Genomic DNA, 20,098 nt, shown 5'->3' with positions numbered 1-20,098 from the left:
AAAAGAGTCAAATAATGACAGCTCTGTCTATAGGGATTTCTACAAGAGCCAAAACTAATCTATGGTGACAAGAGGACAGGAGTGGTGGGAGTACCCCAGACCCTGATGTGGAGTTGGGTTGTGCAGGTGGCGCACCCAGTTAAGCGTACACATCACCATGTGCGTGCATGAACCAAGAAAACCAGGGCTGCACCTGGTTCAGCACACGTTACAATGCTCAAGGACCAGGATTCGAACCCCCAGACCCCACCTGCAGGGAGAAAGCTTTGCAAGTGGTAAAGCAGGGCTGTAGGTGTCTCTCTGTTTCCTTTCCTCTCTATTACCCCCTCCCCTCTCAATTCTGGATGTCTCTATCCAATAAATAAAGATAATAAAAATTTTTTTAAAGAAAAAAGAGAAAGAGGGAACAGATGCTGGTGTACCTGGTTGAGCACACATACTGTCACGCCCAAGGACCCGGGTTTGAGCTCAAGCTCTCCACCTACAGAGAGGAAGCTTCACAAGTGGTGAAACAGTACACCAGGTATCTGTATTTCTCTCTCTCTCTACTTCCCCTCCCCCATTTCTCTCTGTCTTATCAAATAAATAAGATTATTTTAAAGAGAGAGAACGAAAACAAAAAACTCAAAAAAAAAATAATAATAAAGTAAAAAGAATGTAGGCTAGAGGCCTTGGGGATGGCTGAGTGGATAAAGTTTTAGATCCTGAAACTTGAGGTCATGAGTTCAGTCCCCAGCACTGGATGTGCCTGTGATGCTCTGCATCTCTTTCATCTCTTTCCTTCTCATTAATAAATAAACAAAAATTTTAAAAATAATTTTTAATTATTGTTTATTTATTGGATAGAGACAGCCAGAAACTGAGAGGGTAGGGGGAGATAGAGAGGGAGAGAGATAGAGAGACACCTGCAGCCCTGCCTCATCACTTGTGAAGCTTCCCCTCTGTAGGTGCACTCAACCAGGTGTGCCACCACCTGGCTCAAAACAGCTTTTTTCATCTTTTAAAAAAATTTTCTTTATATATTTATTTTCCCTTTTGTTGCCCTTGTTGTTTTTATTGTTGTTGTAGTTATTATTGTTTTTGTTATTGATGTTGTTGGATAGGACAGAGAGAAATAGAGAGAGGAAGGGAAGACAGAGGGGGAGAGAAAGATAGACACCTGCAGACCTGCTTCACTGCTTGTGAAGTGACTTCCCTGCAGGTGGGGAGCCAGGGAGCCAGGGGCTCGAACAGGGATCCTTACGCTGGTCCTTGTGCTTTGCGCCACATGTGCTTAACCCGCTGCACTATAGCCTGACTCCCCCAAAACTATTTTTTAAAATATTTATTTATTTTCCCTTTTGTTGCCCTTGTTGTTTAACATTGTTGTGGTTATTGATATTGTTGTTGTTGGATAGGACAAAGAGAAATGGAGAGAGGAGGGGAAGACAGAGGGGGAAGAGAAAGACAGACACCTGCAGATCTGCTTCACCGCTTGTGAAGTGACTTCCCTGCAGGTCGGGAGCCGGGGGCTCGAACCAGGATCCTTAAGCTGGTCCTTGCGCTTTGCGTCACATGCGCTTAACCCGCTGTGCCACCACCTGACTCCCCAAAAACAAATTTTTAAAAGGAGAAGGGGATGCAGGCAGTGGAGCACCTGGTAGAATCCAAATATTACAGTATACACGGACCTGGGTTCAAGTCCCTAGTCCCTGCTTGTTGGGGTGGGAGGTAGGGTAGGCACTATACACAATGAAGCTGTGCTGTATGTCTCTCTCTTTCTTCCTCTTCTATTTCAATTTCTGTCTCTATCCAAAAAAAAGTAATGAATAAAAGAAATATTAAGGGGTCTGGTGGTGGTTCAACTGGTTGAGTGTGCATGTTACAGTGTGCAAGGACCCAGATTCTAGCCCCTGGTCTCCACCTGCAGGGGGAAAGCTTTGTGAGTGGTGAAACAGTGCTGCAGGTGTCTCTCTGTCTCTCTCCTTCTCTATCATCCCCTTCTCTCTTGATTTCTGGCTATCTCTATCCAATAAGTAAGTAAAGATAAAAAAATTAAAAAATGATTATCAAAAGAGACTTCTGTCTCTATTCCATAAATAAAATGCATAAATAAAAGAATTCAAATTTAGTCCCTGACACCCCTCTAAGCCAGAGCTTAACAGTGCTCTGGTTAAAAAGAAAGAATCAGGAGTCTTGCCAGGTACACAGCACAGAGTTGATCATATGAAACATCACATACACAGCAGTTCAGACCTGCCCCCATCCTTTTAAAAAAAAAAAAATTACTCATTTATTCCCTTTTGTTGTTCTTGATTTTTTTTTTTAAATTGTTGTTGTTATTGATGTCATCATTGTTGGGTAGGACAGAGAGAAATGAAGAGAGGAGGGAAAGACAGAGGGGGAGAGAAAGATAGACCCCTGCAGACCTGCTTCACTGCTTGTGAAGCGACTCCCCTGCTGGTGGGGAGCTGGGGGCTCAAACTGGGATCCTTATGTTGGTCCTTGCGCTTTGCACCACCTGAGCTTAACCTGCTGCGCTACCGCCCAACTCCCACCCCCATCCTTTTTATGGAGCCCTCAAAACAGTGCTGGGAAGGAGACAGACTTTTTTTTTTCCTCATGAGTGTGCCAGAGATTCCTCTCTGGGCTTCATGTGTGCAGACCACAAACCCTACTACTGAGCTACTCTGTCCCCTCAGCCAGGGGGATGGACAAGATCCTGCTTTACAGATGGAGAAATAGATGCTCTGTCTATACAACCCTCATAACTAAAAAGAGGCTTCCCCTGAGAACTGGCTGACTTCATATCCTGACCAAGACACTCAGCCACCTCTTCAGAAGTTTAGCTTGAGAATAAAAAATTTTCAGTGGGGAGTCCGACAGCGGGTTAAGTGCACATGGCGCGAAGCAAGGACTGGCATAAGGATCCCGGTTCAAGCACCCGGCTCCCCACCTGCAGGGGAGTCGCTTCACAGGTGGTGAAGCAGGTCTGCAGGTGTCTGTCTTTCTCTCCCCCTCTGTCTTCCCCTCCTCTCTCCATTTCTCTCTGTCCTATCTAACAACAAGGACGTCAACTACAACAACAATAACTAAAAAACAACAAGGGCAACAAAAGGTAAAAATAAATACAAATAAATACATATATATAAATAATTTCAGTAACAGGGCTGGGTGGTGGTGCACCTGGTTGAGCACACATGTTACAGTGTGCAAGGACCAGGGTTCGAGCCCCCACCTGCAGGGGGAAAGATTCACCAGCTGCAGGTATCTCTCTGTCTTTCTTCCTCTCTATCACCCCCTTCCCTTGCGATTTCTGGCTGTCTCTATCCAAATAAGTAAATAAAGATAATTTAAAAAATTGTTTTCCAGTAACGAGTATGAGCAAGTTGGGACCGAAAGGACAGCTCACCTGATGGTTTGTCCACTTTGTCATGGGTACAACCCAGGTTTGAGTCCAACTGCCCACCACACATACATACACATTGAGTGAAGTTTTGGTGCAATGGTTCTTTCCCCCTCTCCCTTTATCTGTCTCTATCTCCCTCTTTCTGTTAAAAAAAAAAAAAAAGCCTGGAGTCAGGTGGTAGCACAGTGGGTTAAACGCACGTGGCACGAAGCACAAGGACCAGCATAAGGATCCTGGTTCGAGCACCTAGCTCCCCACCTGCAGGAGAGTTGCTTCATGGGAAGTGAGGCAGGTCTGCAGGTATCTATCTTTGTCTCCCCCTCTCTGTTTTCCCCTCCTCTCTCCGTTTTTTTCTGTCCTATCCAACAACGATGACAACAACAGCAATAATAACTACAACAATAAAAAAACAACAAGAGCAACAAAAGGGCAAATAAATGAATAAAAAAAATAGCTTGGAGCAGTGAAGCCCCAGTGATAATAAATAAATGAGCAAACAAACACTAACAACCCAAACCAAGAACTGTGTTAGAAGGTGTTTTTTTTTTTTTTCCCTCTAGGGTTATTGCTGAGGCTCAGCGCCTGCACCATGAATCCACTGCTCCTGGAGACCACTTTTTCCCCTTTTGCTGCCCTTGTTGTTTTATCATTGTTGTGGTTATTATTATTGTTATTGCTATCATTGTTGATGGATAGGACAATGAGAAATGGAGAGGAGGGGAAGACAGAGAGGGGGAGAGAAAGGCAGACACCTGCAGACCTGCTTCACAGGCAGTGAAGTGACTCCCCTGCAGGTGGGGAGCAGGGTGCTGGAACTGGGATCCTTACGCCGGTCCTTGCGCTTTGCGCCACGTGCACTTAACCCTCTGCGCTACCACCCAACTCCTGTGTAGAAGCATTTGGCACCATGATCAAGTGAAATTTATTCTAGGAATGCAATGTTTGTTCAGCATATGAGAATTAATCCCCAGTATTTCATGTGGCAGAGTGATGCTCTGGGTCGTTCTCTTTCTCTCTCTCTCACCAATAAATGAATAAATCTGTAAAGGAAAAGCAGAGGAACATGCAGAACTAGAGATACAGAGGAAGAGGAGGACAGACAGAACTGTTTTCCTTATTGTACTGCACCAAAGTAAAGGACTCTGAGGCCGGGGGGTTGGGGGGTGATCAGGTCCTGGAAAATGATGGTGGAAGAGGACTTAGGTGGGGGTTAGAGTGTTATGTGGAAAACTAATAAATTAGTTACACATGTATAAACTACTGTATTTTACTGTTGACTATAAAGTATTTTTAATATTTTTTATAATTAAATTAAATTAATTTATTCCCCTTGTTGTTTTATTGTTGTACTTATTATTGTTGTTGTTATTGATGTCATCATTGTTGGATAGGAAACAGAGAAATGGAGAGAGGAAGGGAAGACAGAGGAAGGGAGAGAAAGATAAGACACCTGCAGACCTGCTTCACCGCCTGTGAAGAGACTCCTCTGCAGGTGGGGAGCTGGGGGCTTGAACCGAGATCCTTACACCCGTCCTTGAGCTTTGTGCCACCTGCACTTAACCCACTGCACTACTGCCTGACTCCCAACTATAAACAATCCCCCCCAATAAAAGGGGGAATAAAGACAAAAAAACAAGAACTGTTTGCCTGAGTGCTGTGCCAGGCTCTACATTGACCCACTCCAGCCTCACCATCATCCTCTAAGTTAGGAACTGTGGTCCCCCTCCCCACCCCTTCCCAGATGGTGACACTCACAGAATCCTTGAGGGCCAGGAAACAGTGGCAGATCCAGCGGCGGGTGGTCCCGTCCCGGCAGATGTAAGAGAAGGCTTTGTCCAGGTTGCGATCAGGAGCACAGAAGGAGACTTTTTCAATGGTCTGATCGACCAACAGGTCCTGGGAGGGGGTAGAGGCCAGGAGAGGAAGACATGCTATTTCTCCCATAGTCACTCGTTTGGAGTTTGCTCTCTCCATCCCTTGTTGAACAGGGTGGGGACGGCAAGCAAGTCCTTATTTATTTATTTTCTTTCTTTTTTTATTTTTTAAATTTTCCCTTTTATTGCTCTTGTTTTATTTTTTCCATTGTTGTTGTAGTTATTATTGTTGTTGTTGCCATCGTTGTTGGATAGGACAGAGAGAAATGGAGAGGAGGGGAAGACAGAGAAGAGAAAGAAAGACACCTGCAGACCAGCTTCACCACTTGTGAAGTGTCTCCCCTGCAGGTGGGGAGCTAGGGGCTCGAACCGGGATCCTTATGCTGGTCCTTGTGCTTTGTGCCATGTGTGCTTAACCCACTGTGCTACCGCGCGACTCCCTTATTTATTTATTTTCTACTAGAGCCATCTCTGGCTTCTGGGGGTACTGGAGATTGAATCTGGGATCCTGGAGCTTCCTGGAAATCTTTCAAATAACTTATCATGCAGGCCCAGGCAGTGGTGCACCTGGTTAAGCAAACATACTACAGTGTGCAAGAACCTGAGTTCAAGTCCCTGGTCCCCACCTGCAGGGGGAAAACTTCATGAGTGATGAAGAGCTGCAGCTATCTCTGTCTCTCTCCCTTTCTATCTTCCCTTCTCAATTTCACTCTGTTAATAAGTAAATAACTTCTTTTTAAATGTAAAGAATAAGTTATTTAAAAAATCAATAACTATTATGCTATCTCCCCAGCCTCCAGCTCTCTCTCTCTCTTTAATATTTATTTATTTATTTATTTATTTACCAGAGCACGGGTTATGGTGGTGTAGGGGGATTGAACCTGGGACTTTGGAGCTTCAGGCATGAGAGTCTTTTCTTTCTTTTTTTTTTTTTTTAGGATTTTATTTATTTATTAATGAGAAAGATAGGAGGAAAGAGAGAAAAAAACAGACATCACTCTAATTCATGTACTGTTGAGGACTGAACTCAGGACCTCATGCTTAAGAATCTTGTTGTATGCTTTACATTGGGTTCTAGTTCTCCCCCGCCAAGAGAATTAGATCAGTCCAGTTAATTTCGCAGCCTGCTTGGCCCCGCCCCTAGGGACCCCACCAGAGTTCGGGAGTGCCAGAGTTGGAGAGTTGCTGAGTTCCAGAGTTCAAGAGTAAGAGAGAGTGCTTGCGCTGCCGCAAAGAGACAGCAGAGTTCTGTTTGGTGATTAGTTTGTCTTAGTTTATGAATCGTTGTTCCTGAATAAAGAAATACAGCTTCCCTGCCCAGCTGTTGTCTCTGCGTCTCTGTTCACCACCGTGAAGCTAGCCCGCCCGGCTAGCTCAGTCGGTAGAGCATAAGACTCTTAATCTCAGGGTCGTGGGTTCGTGCCCCATGTTGGGCGCCATTTGTTGTTAAAATTTCGGTGGCTCTAGCCGGGCGGGCTAGCTTCACGGTGGTGAACAGAGACGCGGAGACAATGGCTGGACAGGGAAGCTGTATTTCTTTATTCAGGAACAACGATTCATAAACTAAGACAAACTAATCACCAAACAGAACTCTGCTGTCTCTTTGCGGCAGTGCAAGCACTCTCTCTTACTCTTGAACTCTGGAACTCAGCAACTCTCCAACTCTGGCACTCCCGAACTCTGGTGGGGTCCCTAGGGGCGGGGCCAAGCGGGCCGCGAAATTAACTGGACTGATCTAATTCTCTTGGCGGGGGAGAACTAGAACCCAATGTAAAGCATACAACAGAATCTAATGCTTTATCCACTGTACCCCCTCCCAGACCACCATGAGAGTCTCTCTGAATAACCATTATGCTGTCTCCCCTGTCCTATTATTTATTTATTTGAGAATCAGGGCATCATGCTGACACATGCAATGCCAGGGATGGAACTCAGGACCTCACACCTGAGAGTCCAGCACTATATCCACTGCAACACCTCCTGGGCCACTCAGCCCCTAGTTTTAAGGGTTTTTTTTTTTTTTTAATCTTTATTTATTGAATAAAAACAGCCAGAAATCAATAGAGAAAGGAGTGATAGAGAAGGAGAGAGAAAGATACCTGCCGCATTGCTTCACCACTAACAAAACTTTCCTCCTACAGGTGGGGACAAGGGGCTCAAACCCAGGTCTTTGTGCGTTGTAATATGTGCACACTCAATCAGGTATACCATCACCCAGCCCTCGCCCCTAGTTTTATATATATATATATATATATATATATATATATATATATATATATATATATATATATATGGAAGAGAAGGGGAGAAAGAGAGAGAGAAGGAGGGAGAGAGCAACACACTGGCACATGCAATGTTGGGGATCAAACTGGGACCTCAATGCTTGAGAACGTCATGTTTAACACATTGGACTACTTCCCATGCTGCTATTTATTTTTATGAGGAAGGGAGGGAGAGAGGGAGGAGGAGGGGGAGGGGAGGGGAAGGGGGAGGGGAGGGGGAAGAGAGAGAAAAAAAGAGACCAAAACAGTGAGAGGTGCAGTGACTTTTGGTGAGAATGCAGTAGGCAGCAGCATCAGTCCCAAGCCGTCTGGCCCCAGAGCACTTCCAGCATAGGAGAGTGGGAGCTGGCCCCAAGACAGGATGCAATCCCCCCAGACTCTGGGTTGTAATGAGGGCGACCTGGACAGGAGCAGGGCACAGATGACAAAGGCACAGAGGCCTGCCAAGAGGGGGCACCTGACCTAACTTGGACAGAGTCAAACAAGACTTCCTGGAAGAGGTACTACTAACTAGGCAAAAAAAGGTCAAGAGCACTGCCTCTGCAAAGATGCCAAGACAACTGGGTGAGGTTCACCTCACTTCCATGTGCTGGCAGCCATCTTGGGAGCTGTGAGTTCAAGAACTCAATAGGGAACAGGCAGATCCTAGTCCTGTGGAGCTCCCGTCTGGCCAGAGCAATTGACAGTGAGCAGCTTGGGGGGCTGGGTACGTAGTGCAATAACTGAAACACTGGAGTTACCAGCAATGAAGGCCCAAGTTCGATCCCCAGCACTGTATGTAGCAGAGTGCTGCTATGGTTCGTTCTCTCTCTCCTCACTCATTAATCTATAAATAGTTGGGAAGTGGCACACCCAGTAGAGCACGCACATTATTACTGTATGCTTAACAACCCAGGCTCAAGTCCCCAGTCCCCATCTACTGGGGTTAATTTCTTGAGAGGTGCAACAGTGCTGCAAGTGGCTTTCTTTCTCTCTTACTCTCTTCCTCCCTGTTTATCTCTATCTCTATTAGAAAACAAAAACAAACAACAACCACACACACAACAAACAAACAAACATGGCAATGGGAATGGAGTTGTGATGGAGGCACCAAGCCCTTGCAATACCTCTGGTGGCAAAGTAATAATAATAAAAAATAGGGAGTATGGGTCGACCTGCCAACACCCATGTTCAGCGGGGAAGCAATTACAGAAGCCAGACCTTCCATCTTCTGCACCCCATAATGACCCTGGGTCCATACTCCCAGAGGGTTAAAGAATAGGGAAGCTATCAGGGGAGGGGATGGGATATGGAGATCTGGTGGTGGGAATTGTGTGGAGTTGTACCCCTCTGATCCTATGGTTTTGTCATTGTTTCCTTTTTATAAATAAAAAATTTAAGTAAAGAAACAAATAATTTTGGGGGCTGGGTGGTGGAGCACCTGGTTGAGTGCATGTGTTACAATGCGCAAGGACCAGGTTCAAGCCCCTGGTCCCCATGTGCAAAGGGAAAGCTTTGTGAGTGGTGAAGCAGGGCTGCAGGTGTCTTCTCTGTCCCTCCCTATCACCCCCTTCCCTCTCAATTTCTTTCTTTCTTTTTTTTTTTTGCCTCCAGGGTTATTACTGGGGCTTAGTGCCTGTGCTACGAATCCACTGCTCCTGGAGGCCATTTTTTCCCTTTTGTTGCCCTTGTTGTTGTTGTTGTTACTATTATTGTTGTCATTGTTGTTGGATATGACAGAGAGAAATTGAGAGAGGAGGGGAAGACAGAGAGGGGGAGAGAAAGATAGACACCTGCAGATCTGCTTCACCGCCTATGAAGCAACTTCTCTGCAGGTGGGAGCCGGGGGCTCTAACTGGGATCCTTACACCGGTCCCTGCGCTTTGTGCCATGTGCGCTTAACCCACAGCACTATCACCTGTCCCCCCTCTATTTCTGGCTGTCTCTATCCAATAGATAAAGATAATGAAATTTAAAATATTTTTTTAAATAAATAAGAGGGCTGAGGAGATAGCACAGTGGTGATGCAAATAACTTCAAGCCTGAAGCTCTCTGTTCCCAGATTCAATTCCCAGCATCACCATAGGCTAGACCTGAGCAGTACTCTGGTTAAAAAATAAATAGGGAGTTGGGCGATAGTGCAGCAGGTTAAGCGCACATGGTGCGAAGCACAAGGACCAGCGGAAGGATCCCGGTTTGAGCCCCCAGCTCCCCACCTGCAGGGGGGGTCACTTCACAGGCAGTAAAGCAGGTCTGCAGGTGTCTATCTTTCTCTCCCCCTGTCTTCCTCTCCTCTCTCCATTTCTCTCTGTCCTATCCAACAACAATGACAACAATAATAACTACAACAACAATAAAAACAACAAGGGCAACAAAAGGGAAAATAAATAAATTATTAAAAATTAATTAATTAATAATAATAATAGAAATTGACAGTGAACACAAAAGAGCTGCCAGTCACTGATCAGAACACTTACACAGTGTGAGACAGCCTAAATGTATAGCCTGGAATTTCTCATTTACTGGGAGGATCCTTTTAAAAAGTTTATTTTATTGTAATGAGAGAGAAAGACACACACATACACACACATACACACACACACACACACACACACACACACACACAGCGAGAAGGACCAGAGCACTGTCCAGCTCTGGCTGATGGTGGGCCTGGGGATTGAACCTAGGACCCTGGACCCTTAGGTATGCAAGCCTTTAGCATAACCATGATACTGTCTCCCCAGCCCTCTTGCTTAATTTTTTTTTTTAATGCAGATAGTTCAAAGAGAGAGTGAAAGAGACTACAGCACTAAAACTTCCTTCAGTGCAGTGGAGATGGGGATCAAACCTGGGTCTCACACATGGCAAAGCAGCACATGATCCAGTTGAGCTATTTCACCAGTCTGGGAAGACCCGTTTTCTTCCCCGTTTTACAGATGAGACCACTGTCACCTCTCAATGCTGGGGTCACCCAGTCACTAAGTGGGGGAGCAGGAATCCCAGGTGAGCCAGCACACGGATCAGCACAGGATGCATTCCTGAGCTTTGACGTGAAGAGCCTGACAGGTAACAGGAGGCCTGGATGGTGGTGGTGCCGGGGATTAAACCTAGGACCTTAGAACTTCAGGCACTGGGAAGATGTGGGGGGAAGAACTTCAGGCATGAAAGTCTTTTGTAGAACCATTATACTCTCCCCAGCACCTTTTTTTTTTTCTTTTCTTTTCTTTTTCTTTTAAGATAGAGGCAGAGAGGCAAATAGTGAAAGAGACCACAGCACCAAAGCCAGGCCAGAAAATCGAGGGAGAGACTTCCTTGGCCTGACTCCTGTCCCCATGTCCTCCTACCTTGGTCTTGTCATCTACCACGCGGAGCCCATCAGCTGACACCCACAGCACTGACTTCACGGACTTGCGGCCCATCTAGGGGTGGGAGAAGGGAAAAGAATGAGCTGGTCAGGGCAGCCTCCTCTGGGCGGGTCTTGCCCTCTCCGCACCCCAGACCCTCACTCACCGCCTTCAGCTTCTTCACGGCATCTTCACACACGTGCATCCCCCTGGATTCCTCCACCTCCACGTGGCCTAGGTACTGGGTGGGGGAGGGATATTGGGAGGACAGGAAATGAGCACGGTGATCAAGAATCCACTCAGTGTCTCAGTCATCCTAAACATACTATTCCTAGGATTGATTGGTATTTATTCATTTATTTCTACCATCAGAACAGGGGCCAGGTGGAACAGAACCAGGTACACCTGGTTAAGCACTCACATTACAGTGCACAAAGACCCAGGTTCAAGCCCCTGGTCCCCACCTGCATGGGGGAAGTTTCATAAGTGGTGAAGCAGGGCTTCAGGTGTCTCTCTATCTCCTCCCCCCTCTCAATTTCTCTCTGTTTCTATCCAATAATAAAGAAAGAAAAAAGAAAAAAGAACAGAATTGGGGTTGGGTGGTGGCGCACCTGGTTGAGCACACATGTTACAGTGCTCAAGGACCCAGGTTCGAGCTCCTAGTCCCCACCTGCAGGGGGAAAGCTTTTCAAGTGGTGAAGCATTGCTGCAGGTGTCTCTCTTTCTCTCTCCCTCTCTATCTCCCCTACCCTCTCAATTTCTGGTTGTCTCTATCCAATAAAGATAAAAAAAAAAAAAAAAAAAAAGAACAGGGAGTCCGGTGGTGGTGCAGCGGGTTAAGCGCACATGGCGCAAAGCTCAAGGACCAGCGGAAGGATTCCAGTTCGAGGTCCCGGCTCCCCACCTGCAGGGGAGTCGCTCCACAGGCAGTGAAGCAGGTCTGCAGGTGTCTATCTTTCTCTCCCCTTCTCTGTCTTCCCCTCCTCTCTCCACTTCTCTGAGTCCTATCCAACAATAACAACATCAATAACCACAACAATGATAAACAACAAGGGCAACAAAAGGGAAAATAAATAAAAATTTTTAAAAAGAACAGACAACAAGGGCAACAAAGTGAATAAATAAATAAATATAAAAAAGAAAAGAAATTATGAGCTAAAATTAAAAAAAAAAATTAAAAAAAAAAGAACAGAATTATTGCAGGGGTTCAGTGCCTATACAACCAATCCATGCACAGCTCCTGACAGACTGGGGTTTTTTTGTTTTTTTTTTTAACCAGAGAACTGCTCAGCTGTGGCTTATGGTGGTGCTGGGGATTGAACCTGGGGGCTTTGGAGCCTCAGACATCAAAGTCTCTTTGCTTAACCATTATGCTGTTCCACTACTCATGAAGCATTTCACCGGCAGGTCCACTGGAAGATTGAATTTAGGGTGGTCTGGGAGATGGAGCACTGAATAAAGCATTGGACTCTCAAGTATGAAGTCCTAAGTTCACTCCCTGGAAGCACACATACCAGACTGGTGTCTGGTTCTTTCTCTCTCTCCTGTCTTTATCATTAATAATAAATAAAATCTTTAAAAAAAATTGAATTTAGGTATTTGTGTATGGTAACAGTATGCACTCTACTGGGTGAGCCACCGCCTTTATTTATTTATTTATGCCACAAGGGTTACCACTGGGGGTTGGTGCCAGCACTACAAATCCACTGCTCCCAGCAGTCTTATTTTTTTCTATTTTTTATTTGTTAGTACAGAGAAATTGAGAGGGAGGGGAAGATAGAGAGGGAGAGAGATAGAAAGACAGCTGCAGACCTGCTTCACTCCTTGTAAAGCTGGGGAGTTGGGCTTAAACTCGGGTTCTTGTGCATGGTAATGTGTACACTCAACCAGGTGTGCCACTGCCTGGCCTTATCCCTATTTATTTATTTTCTTTTTTTTATATTTATTTATTTTTCCTTTTTGTTGCCCTTGTTGTTTTTGATTGTAGTTGTAGTTGTTGTTGATGATGTCGTCGTTGTTAGATAGGACAGAGAGAAATGGAGAGAGGAGGGGAAGACAGAGAGGGGGAGAGAAAGATAGACACCTGCAGACCTGCTTCACCGCCTGTGAAGCGACTCCCCTGCAGGTAGGGAGCTGATGGCTGGAACCAGGATCCTTACGCAGGTCCTTGCGCTTTGTGCCATTGCACTTAACCCGCTGTGCTACCGCCCAACTCCATTTGTTTTCTTATTTTCACCAGAGCACCACCCAGCTCTGGCTTATGACAGGGACTGAACCTATGCTATCTCCTCTCCTCGGCCCACACACTATGCTTATGAATGCTTTTACTCAGCACCTCAGTTCTATAAGGTGGGTACTCCATTCCTCGTCAGCCCTGATGTGCAGATGGGAAAACAATCACAGAGCTTAGCGGGGAGTCCATTCTGCCTCTACCCTTGGGCCTTAGCACAGCCCTGCTGTCTTCCTGAGAACCATTATCTGCCAGCCCCAAACAATCACTGTGTGTGGTCACCCTGCCAGGGAGGGACTGAGCTGGGATTTGAACCCAGACTGGCTGAGCTCCATAGTCCACGCCCTGGCTCGCGCCGTCTCCCCCTGAGACCGTGGCGTGTGCTGTGGGCTAAGCCAGGAAGCACTTAGCGAGAGAGGACTCTGCAGATGCTGCAGATTTGCAGTCACCTTCCGGTGCCCTTTGGGAGACATGAGTCTAAACGATCGGGGAAGGGGGTGGCTCCAGTCAGGAACATCACCTCCACACAATTTTCTGCCAGTATAGGAGAGGGCAAAAGAGGGAGAGGGAAAGAGACAGAGAGGTAGAAAGTAAGTCTGTGTGTGTGTGTGTGTGTGTGTGTGTGTGTGTGTGTGTGTTTACCAGGGATGAAACCGGGGGCTTGGGTAGGCTCCTTGGGCCAGTTCTCTATCCCTGATTGAGTTGACAGACAGAAGGTAGGAGACAGAGGTAGAGACACCAGGGCTGAGTGGTGGCACACCTGGTTGAGTTCACATGTTACAGTGCGCTAGGACCTGGGGTTCAAGCCCCCGGTCTCCACCTGCAAGGGGAAAGTTTTTCAAGTGGCGAAGCAGTGTTGCAGGCATCTTTGTCTCTTTCCCTCTCTATCACCCCATCCCTTCTAGATTTCTGATAGTCTCTATCCAATAACTAAATAAAGATAATAATAAAAATAAAGAGAGAGGAGAGACACCTTAGTACCACTATGCCTTCCATGGAGTTCCCCCAGTGTCCTCCATGGTGCTTGAGCTATCTCCAGACCCCTGTGTTTGCTTATGTTTTATTTTTACTATTTTGCCACTAGGGTCACTGCTAAAGCTCCAGGCCTGCAAAACTCCCATCACTCCTTGTGGATTTTTTTTTTTAAGATAGAGGGTGGAATGGTCTGGGAGGTGGTGCAGTGGTTAAAGCAATGAACTGTCAAGCATGAGATCCCGAGTTTAATCCCCAGCAGCACATGTATCAGAGTAATGTCTGGTTCTTTCTCTCTCCTATCTTTCTCATGAATAAATCTTTAAAAGAAGAAGAGGAGGAGGAGGAGGAAGAGGAAAGAGGAAAAAGGTGGGTGGGGAAGGTAGGATAGTGGTTATGCAAAAAAAGATTTTCCTGTCTGAAGCTGCAAAGTTCCAAGTTCAGTCCTCAACACCACTATATGCCAAAGCTGAGCAGTGCTCTGGCCTCTCTGTATCTTTCTCTCCATATCTCTCTTATTAAGATAAAAATATGTAAAATGGGAGTCGGGCAGTAGCACAGCGGGTTAAGCGCATGTGGGGCAAAGCGCAAAGACTGGCGTAAGGATCCCGATTCGAGCCCCCAGATCCCCACCTGCAGGAGGGTTGCTTCACAAACAGGAAAGCAGGTCTGCAGGTGTCTTTCTTCCTGCTCCCTTTTGTTGCCCTTGTTGTTGTAGCCTTGTTGTGGTTATTATTGTTATTGTTGATGTCATTTGGTGTTGGATAGGACAGAGAGAAATGGAGAGAGGAGGAAAAGACAGAGAGGGGTAGAGAAAGATAGACACCTGCAGACCTACTTCACCACCTGTGAAGCGACTCCCCTGCAGGTGGGGAGCCGATGGCTCAAACTGGGATCCTTACGCCAGTCCTTGCACTTTGAGCTATGTGCACTTAACCCACTGCGCTAATGCCCGACCAGGTGTCTTTCTCTCCCCCTCTCTGTCTTCCTTTCCTCTCTCCATTTCTCTCTGTCCTATCCAACAACGACAACATCAATAACAACAATAATAATTGCAACAATAATAAAAAACAAGGGCAACAAAATGGAAAATAAATAAATATAAAAATACTTAAAAAAATAATAATAAATAAATAAAGACAGAGGATGAGGGATCAAATAGAAAGAGGAGCGACAGCACAGCCCCATTCCACTTGTGAAGTTTTACCCCTTTACAATTTATTGTTTATATACTTATTGCCACCAGGGTTATTATGGGGGCTCAGTGCCCCACTTGGGGAGGAGGGAGGTATTTTGTTTTATACAGAGACAGCAAGAAATAGAGAGGGCAAGGGGAGGCAGAGAGGAGGAGAAAAAGACACCTGCAGCACTACTCCACCACTCATAAACCTTCTCCCTCTTCAGATGGGGACCAGGGGCTTGAATCCGGGTTCTCAAGCATGGTGACATTTGACTTTTATCAGGTGCACCACCTCCCCTGGCTCCAAAGCTTCTCCTGTGCATGGTGCAGCCCTGTGGTGGCTGGGAGCCTTGAACTTATGTCCTCATATAGGGCAAAGTGTGAGATTTACTGGGTGACCCCCCCCTCCTGGGCTGCTGTTAGGGTTTTTTTTTTTTTTCCTCCAGGGTTATCACTGGGGCTCTGAATCCACTGCTCCTAGAGGCTGGTTTTTTTCCCTTTTGTTGCCAATATTTATGGTTGTTATTAGTATTGTTGTTGCTGGATAGGACAGAGAGAAATTGAGAGAGGACGGGAAGACAGAGAGTGGGAGAGAAACAGACACCTGCAGACTTGCTTCACCGCCTGTGAGGCGACCTCCCTGAAGGTGGGGAGCCAGAAGCTGGAACCCGGACCCATATGCCGGTCCTTGCCATGGGCACTTAACCCACTGCGCTACCTCCCGGCCACCACTGTTAGGGTTTTTAATCTCAGCTAGAGGGGCCCAGCATGGAGTCTTTTCGGGGAGGTTGCACAGCCTTGTCCAGCCCGCCAACCCACCTACAGCAACCCTCAGCATGCACTCACCCTGACTGGGAAGCTGCAGGTGCCCTTGCGCACTGCATCCTCATCCGCCTGCCACTGGTGCGGACGTGAAGCCTCCGGGACATAGGCTGGTTTCCGCCGCCGCAGACTCTGCCGTAGCTTGTTCATGGTGCCAGCCCCGTCTGAGCACAGAACAGAGGCACCATCAAGAGGGAGGGGGCAGATGGAGGGGGGGCACAGTGCTTAGTAGTCCGGGGTCCATAGAGTGGGTCCGAGCCACGCGTTCAGGAAGTTTAGGGGTTCCAAGTCAGGGGGTGAAATAGGCAGAGGGCACAGAAGTCAGGAATGAGGGTCAGGTGGGGTTTTCTTGGGGGAGGCTGACTTAGGGTGAGGGGGCAGAATCCTAACAGTGCACAGACAGACATTTGCACAAACAGCCCCATGGATCCTGGCTGTCATGAAGAGACGCCTTCCTGCACACTTGGCCTCTCAATTCACCCTCAGCACATATGTATATGTATATATACATATAAATGAAACAGAGAACGGAGGGTTGGGCATATCTGTACAGTGTATGCACACACGTTACCATACACAAGGATCTGGGTTCAGTCTCCCAGTCCCCACCTGCATGGCAGGAGCTTCACGAGCAGTGAAGCAGAGCTACTGGTGTGACTCTCTCTCCCTCCCTCTTTATCACCCTGTCCTCTCAATTTCTCTCTGTCCTATCAAATAAAAATAAAAACAAATTTAAGTTTTTGGGGTTTTTACTTTTGCCTCCAGTGTTATTGCTGGAGCTTGGTGCTGGCACCACGAATCCACTGCTCCTGGCAGCCATTCCATTTTATTGGATAGGACAGACAGAAATAAAGAAAGGAGAGGGAGAGCAAAAGATAAGCACCTGTAGCCATGCTTCAATGCTTGTGAAGCTTCCCCCCCTGCAGGTGAGGAGTGGGGGCTCGAACCCAGATCCGTGCACAGGTCCTTGCACTTAGTACTATGTATGCTTAACCAGATGCACCACTGCCCAGACTCCTAAATTTTTTTTTTTTGAGAGAAAACCAGAGCATCAAACTGGCACATGTGCTGCCAGGGATTGAACTCAGGACCTCATGCTGTAGAGTTCAGCACTTTATCTACTATACGGCCTGCTGGGCTACTGGGTGGGTGAAGGTTGTATAGATGACGGACACCTGAGAATAGGTGTGTGTGTGTGTGTGTGTGTGTGTGTGTGTGTGTGTGTGTGTGTGTGTGTGTGTCTCCAAGAGCCTAGTCTGTCCAGGACTGTCTTTGGGGCTGTGGTCTGTATGAGGATGCAGCTGATACCCACAAAAGTGAGTGTCTGGGAGATGCCTGAAAGGCCATATTTTTGCCCAAGAGCACAAGTGCTGGTGCCTGGTAGGGTGTGTCTGTGGCAGTGAGTGCGGCTGCTCCCACAGAGGGTGGGTCTGTGTACTGCTCTGAGGCTGCTTGTGAGGGTGTGCGAGCCCACAGAGTCCCCATCTTTGAGTGGGCTTGGGGGTATATTCATGAGGGTAAGGCTGTGTGAAGATTTTACTACCGTAGATGAGATGGATGAGTGTGGACCTTGAGGCTATATGACTTCAGAAGTGGGGGGGCTGTCTCTGTGCAGGGAGGTATAGTCCGTGGGGTGTTGTCTACACACTGTGCATGACAGCATCCCCAGATAGTGTGTCCTTGAGTGTCTGGATCTGGTGTCTCTGTCACCCGAGTGCTGAGAGGGAATGCATCTGCATGTTTTCTTTTTTGACAGAGACAGAAACAGAAAGGCAGAGAGGGGAGTTGGTTGGTGGTAGTGCAGCGAGTTAAGCGCACGTGGCATGAAGCACAAGGACCGGTGTAAGGATCCTGGTTCAAGCCCCCAGCTCCCCACCTGCAGGGGGGTCGCTTCACAGGCGGTGAAGCAGGTCTGTAGATGTCTATCTTTCTCTCCTCTTCTGTCTTCCCCTCCTCTCTCCATTTTTCTGTCCTATCTAACAACAATGACATCAATAACAACAATAATAACTATAACAACAATAAAAAAAAGGGCAACAGAAAGTAAATAAATTAATTTAAAAAAAAAAAAGCAGAAAGACTACAGCATAAAAGTTCCCTTCAATGCAATGGAGACCAGGGTCTTACACATGGTAACACAGTGCACCATCAGGGTGAGCTATTTCGCCAGCCCTGTGTGTAAGTTTTATGACCCCGCAGCACCTAGGGTTGCCAGAGTGTCTGATCATGTGTGACAGGGTCTGAATGACTGGCTCTTTGATGGTCAGGGAACATGATGGCAAGATGTTTGAGGGCGTCCACTCAGGTGTACAGTTAAGTCCAGGTGACCTTGGGATCAGTTCCTCTGGTCACACTCACCCACTTGGCCCCCACCCTGTCCCCAGTGGTCACTCACCTGGCTCCGTCCTGAAGGTCTCAGGGGGCCCCGGGGCCCCACAGGGGGCTGGGGGCAGATGCTGCTCAGGCCTCCTGGGTCCGCCCTGCCCAGGGAAGGGAGGGAGGAGAGTTGAGCATGGGGCCTGGGTGGGGTTCAGTCCCCTACCTCACCCCCTCTTTGGACACCAGCCAAACCCCCTGCCATCTCAGGCTCCCTGAGGAGAGCCCTGGTTGTCATGGCAACTGTAACTAGGGAGCTGGATCAGCCACCTGGTTCCAGGGGCCCAGGAATGAGTGGGTGTGTTGGGGGTGGGGGTGTTGGTTGGGGATGCCCTGGCCTCAGGAGGCCTTCAGGAGCTAAGGAGATGCTGTGAGGAGGGAGTAGCCCTGCCCTGCCAGACACACATGGTCATCTGTTGGCAGCTGTCCCTAACACCCACTCACAGCTCTGCACATTTAGTCACACGGACACAAACACACAGCCACAGCCTGCGCCTCCTTCCCTCTCTATTTTGTTATTTAAATTTTATCTAGTGGATAGAGACAGAAAGAAATCAACAGGGAAGGAGGAGATAGGAAGAGAGAGACCTGCAGTACTGCTTCACCTCTAGTGAAGTTTCCTTCCTGCAGGTGAGGAACTGGAGCTTGAACTTGGGTCACTAAGCTCGGTACCATGTGTGCTCAACCACTCAGCCCTGCTCCCTTTTCTTTCATACCAGAGCACTGCTCAGCTCTACCTTATAGTGGTGCGGGGGACTGATGTGGGACTCCAGAGCCTACGCATGAAAGTCCTTTTTCAGAACCATTATGGCATCTCACCTGCCCCTTTAGAAATGTCTGGACTCACACACATCTTAGATGTGTGTCCACTGGCAGAGTCCAGCCTATGGGTGATGTCAGTGATGGGTGGATGGTCACTCAGATCTTTTCAGCCACAAAGGAAGAGCTGGCCCCAGGCACACATGTGCAGCCACACCCATCCAGTGGCTGTCACCCTGGGGAACTCATCCAAGGAACCCATGTCACCGCCCCAGCTGACAAGGATCACGCCTGTGAGGACGAAGTCATAGCTGGATACCACCATAGCCACACACACTTGTCACACCAGCTCCACTACTGTCCTTGGCTATCTGGTCATGGAGCCTGCAGGCACACTCAAACACATGTGGTCACACCCAGCCGCAGCCACAGCTGCAGCCACAGCCACGGTTTCTCTTCTTCTTTTTTTTTTTTTTTTGACCAGACCATTGCTCAGCTCTGCTTTACGATAGTGCCAGGGATTGAACCTGGAACCTCAAAACCTCAGACAGAAAAATCTACCTCTACCACTGTGCTGTCTCCCTGCAACCATCAAAAAAAAAAAAAATGTGTATTTAATCACATAGCTGCAACAGGACATGCTAACATGCTAACATGCTTTTTTTGGATATACAGTCATATCAAAGGGGCACAAATCTGGCCACAGCATCTGCCACACCTAGAAGGACAGTCCTGGCACTCAGTCACAGAGACACCACCCATGGCCACCACAGTTAAAGGGACAGGGGCAAGCACACCCAGGTCATGTGTGTACCCATCCAGAGACTACCATTCCCAAGTTGGAGAGACAGCATCATGGTTCTACAAAAGACTTTCCTGCCTGAGGCTCTGA

General features: G+C 47.4%; 1 protein-coding gene across 2 annotated transcripts in view; it reads right to left on the bottom strand.

Annotated features, from left to right (window-relative positions):
* The window catches only part of NUMBL (NUMB like endocytic adaptor protein), a 37,950-nt gene that overhangs the window by 15,307 nt on the left and 2,545 nt on the right, over nucleotides 1–20,098 (bottom strand). For both annotated transcript variants that reach the window (XM_016194692.2, XM_007537911.3), the window contains exons 2-6: nucleotides 18,467–18,551; nucleotides 16,096–16,235; nucleotides 11,034–11,108; nucleotides 10,868–10,942; nucleotides 5,144–5,284 (exon numbers count right to left, since the gene is read on the bottom strand). In XM_016194692.2, the coding sequence (XP_016050178.1) occupies nucleotides 5,144–5,284; nucleotides 10,868–10,942; nucleotides 11,034–11,108; nucleotides 16,096–16,235; nucleotides 18,467–18,551 (516 nt within the window). The remainder of the gene's footprint in view (nucleotides 1–5,143; nucleotides 5,285–10,867; nucleotides 10,943–11,033; nucleotides 11,109–16,095; nucleotides 16,236–18,466; nucleotides 18,552–20,098) is intronic.

Source organism: Erinaceus europaeus, chromosome 2 (assembly GCF_950295315.1).
Source record: "Erinaceus europaeus chromosome 2, mEriEur2.1, whole genome shotgun sequence".
In the NCBI taxonomy this organism is placed as follows: Eukaryota; Metazoa; Chordata; class Mammalia; order Eulipotyphla; family Erinaceidae; genus Erinaceus; species Erinaceus europaeus.
Note: the sequence above shows the minus strand (reverse complement) of the source record. Positions and strands in the feature narration are given on the sequence as shown.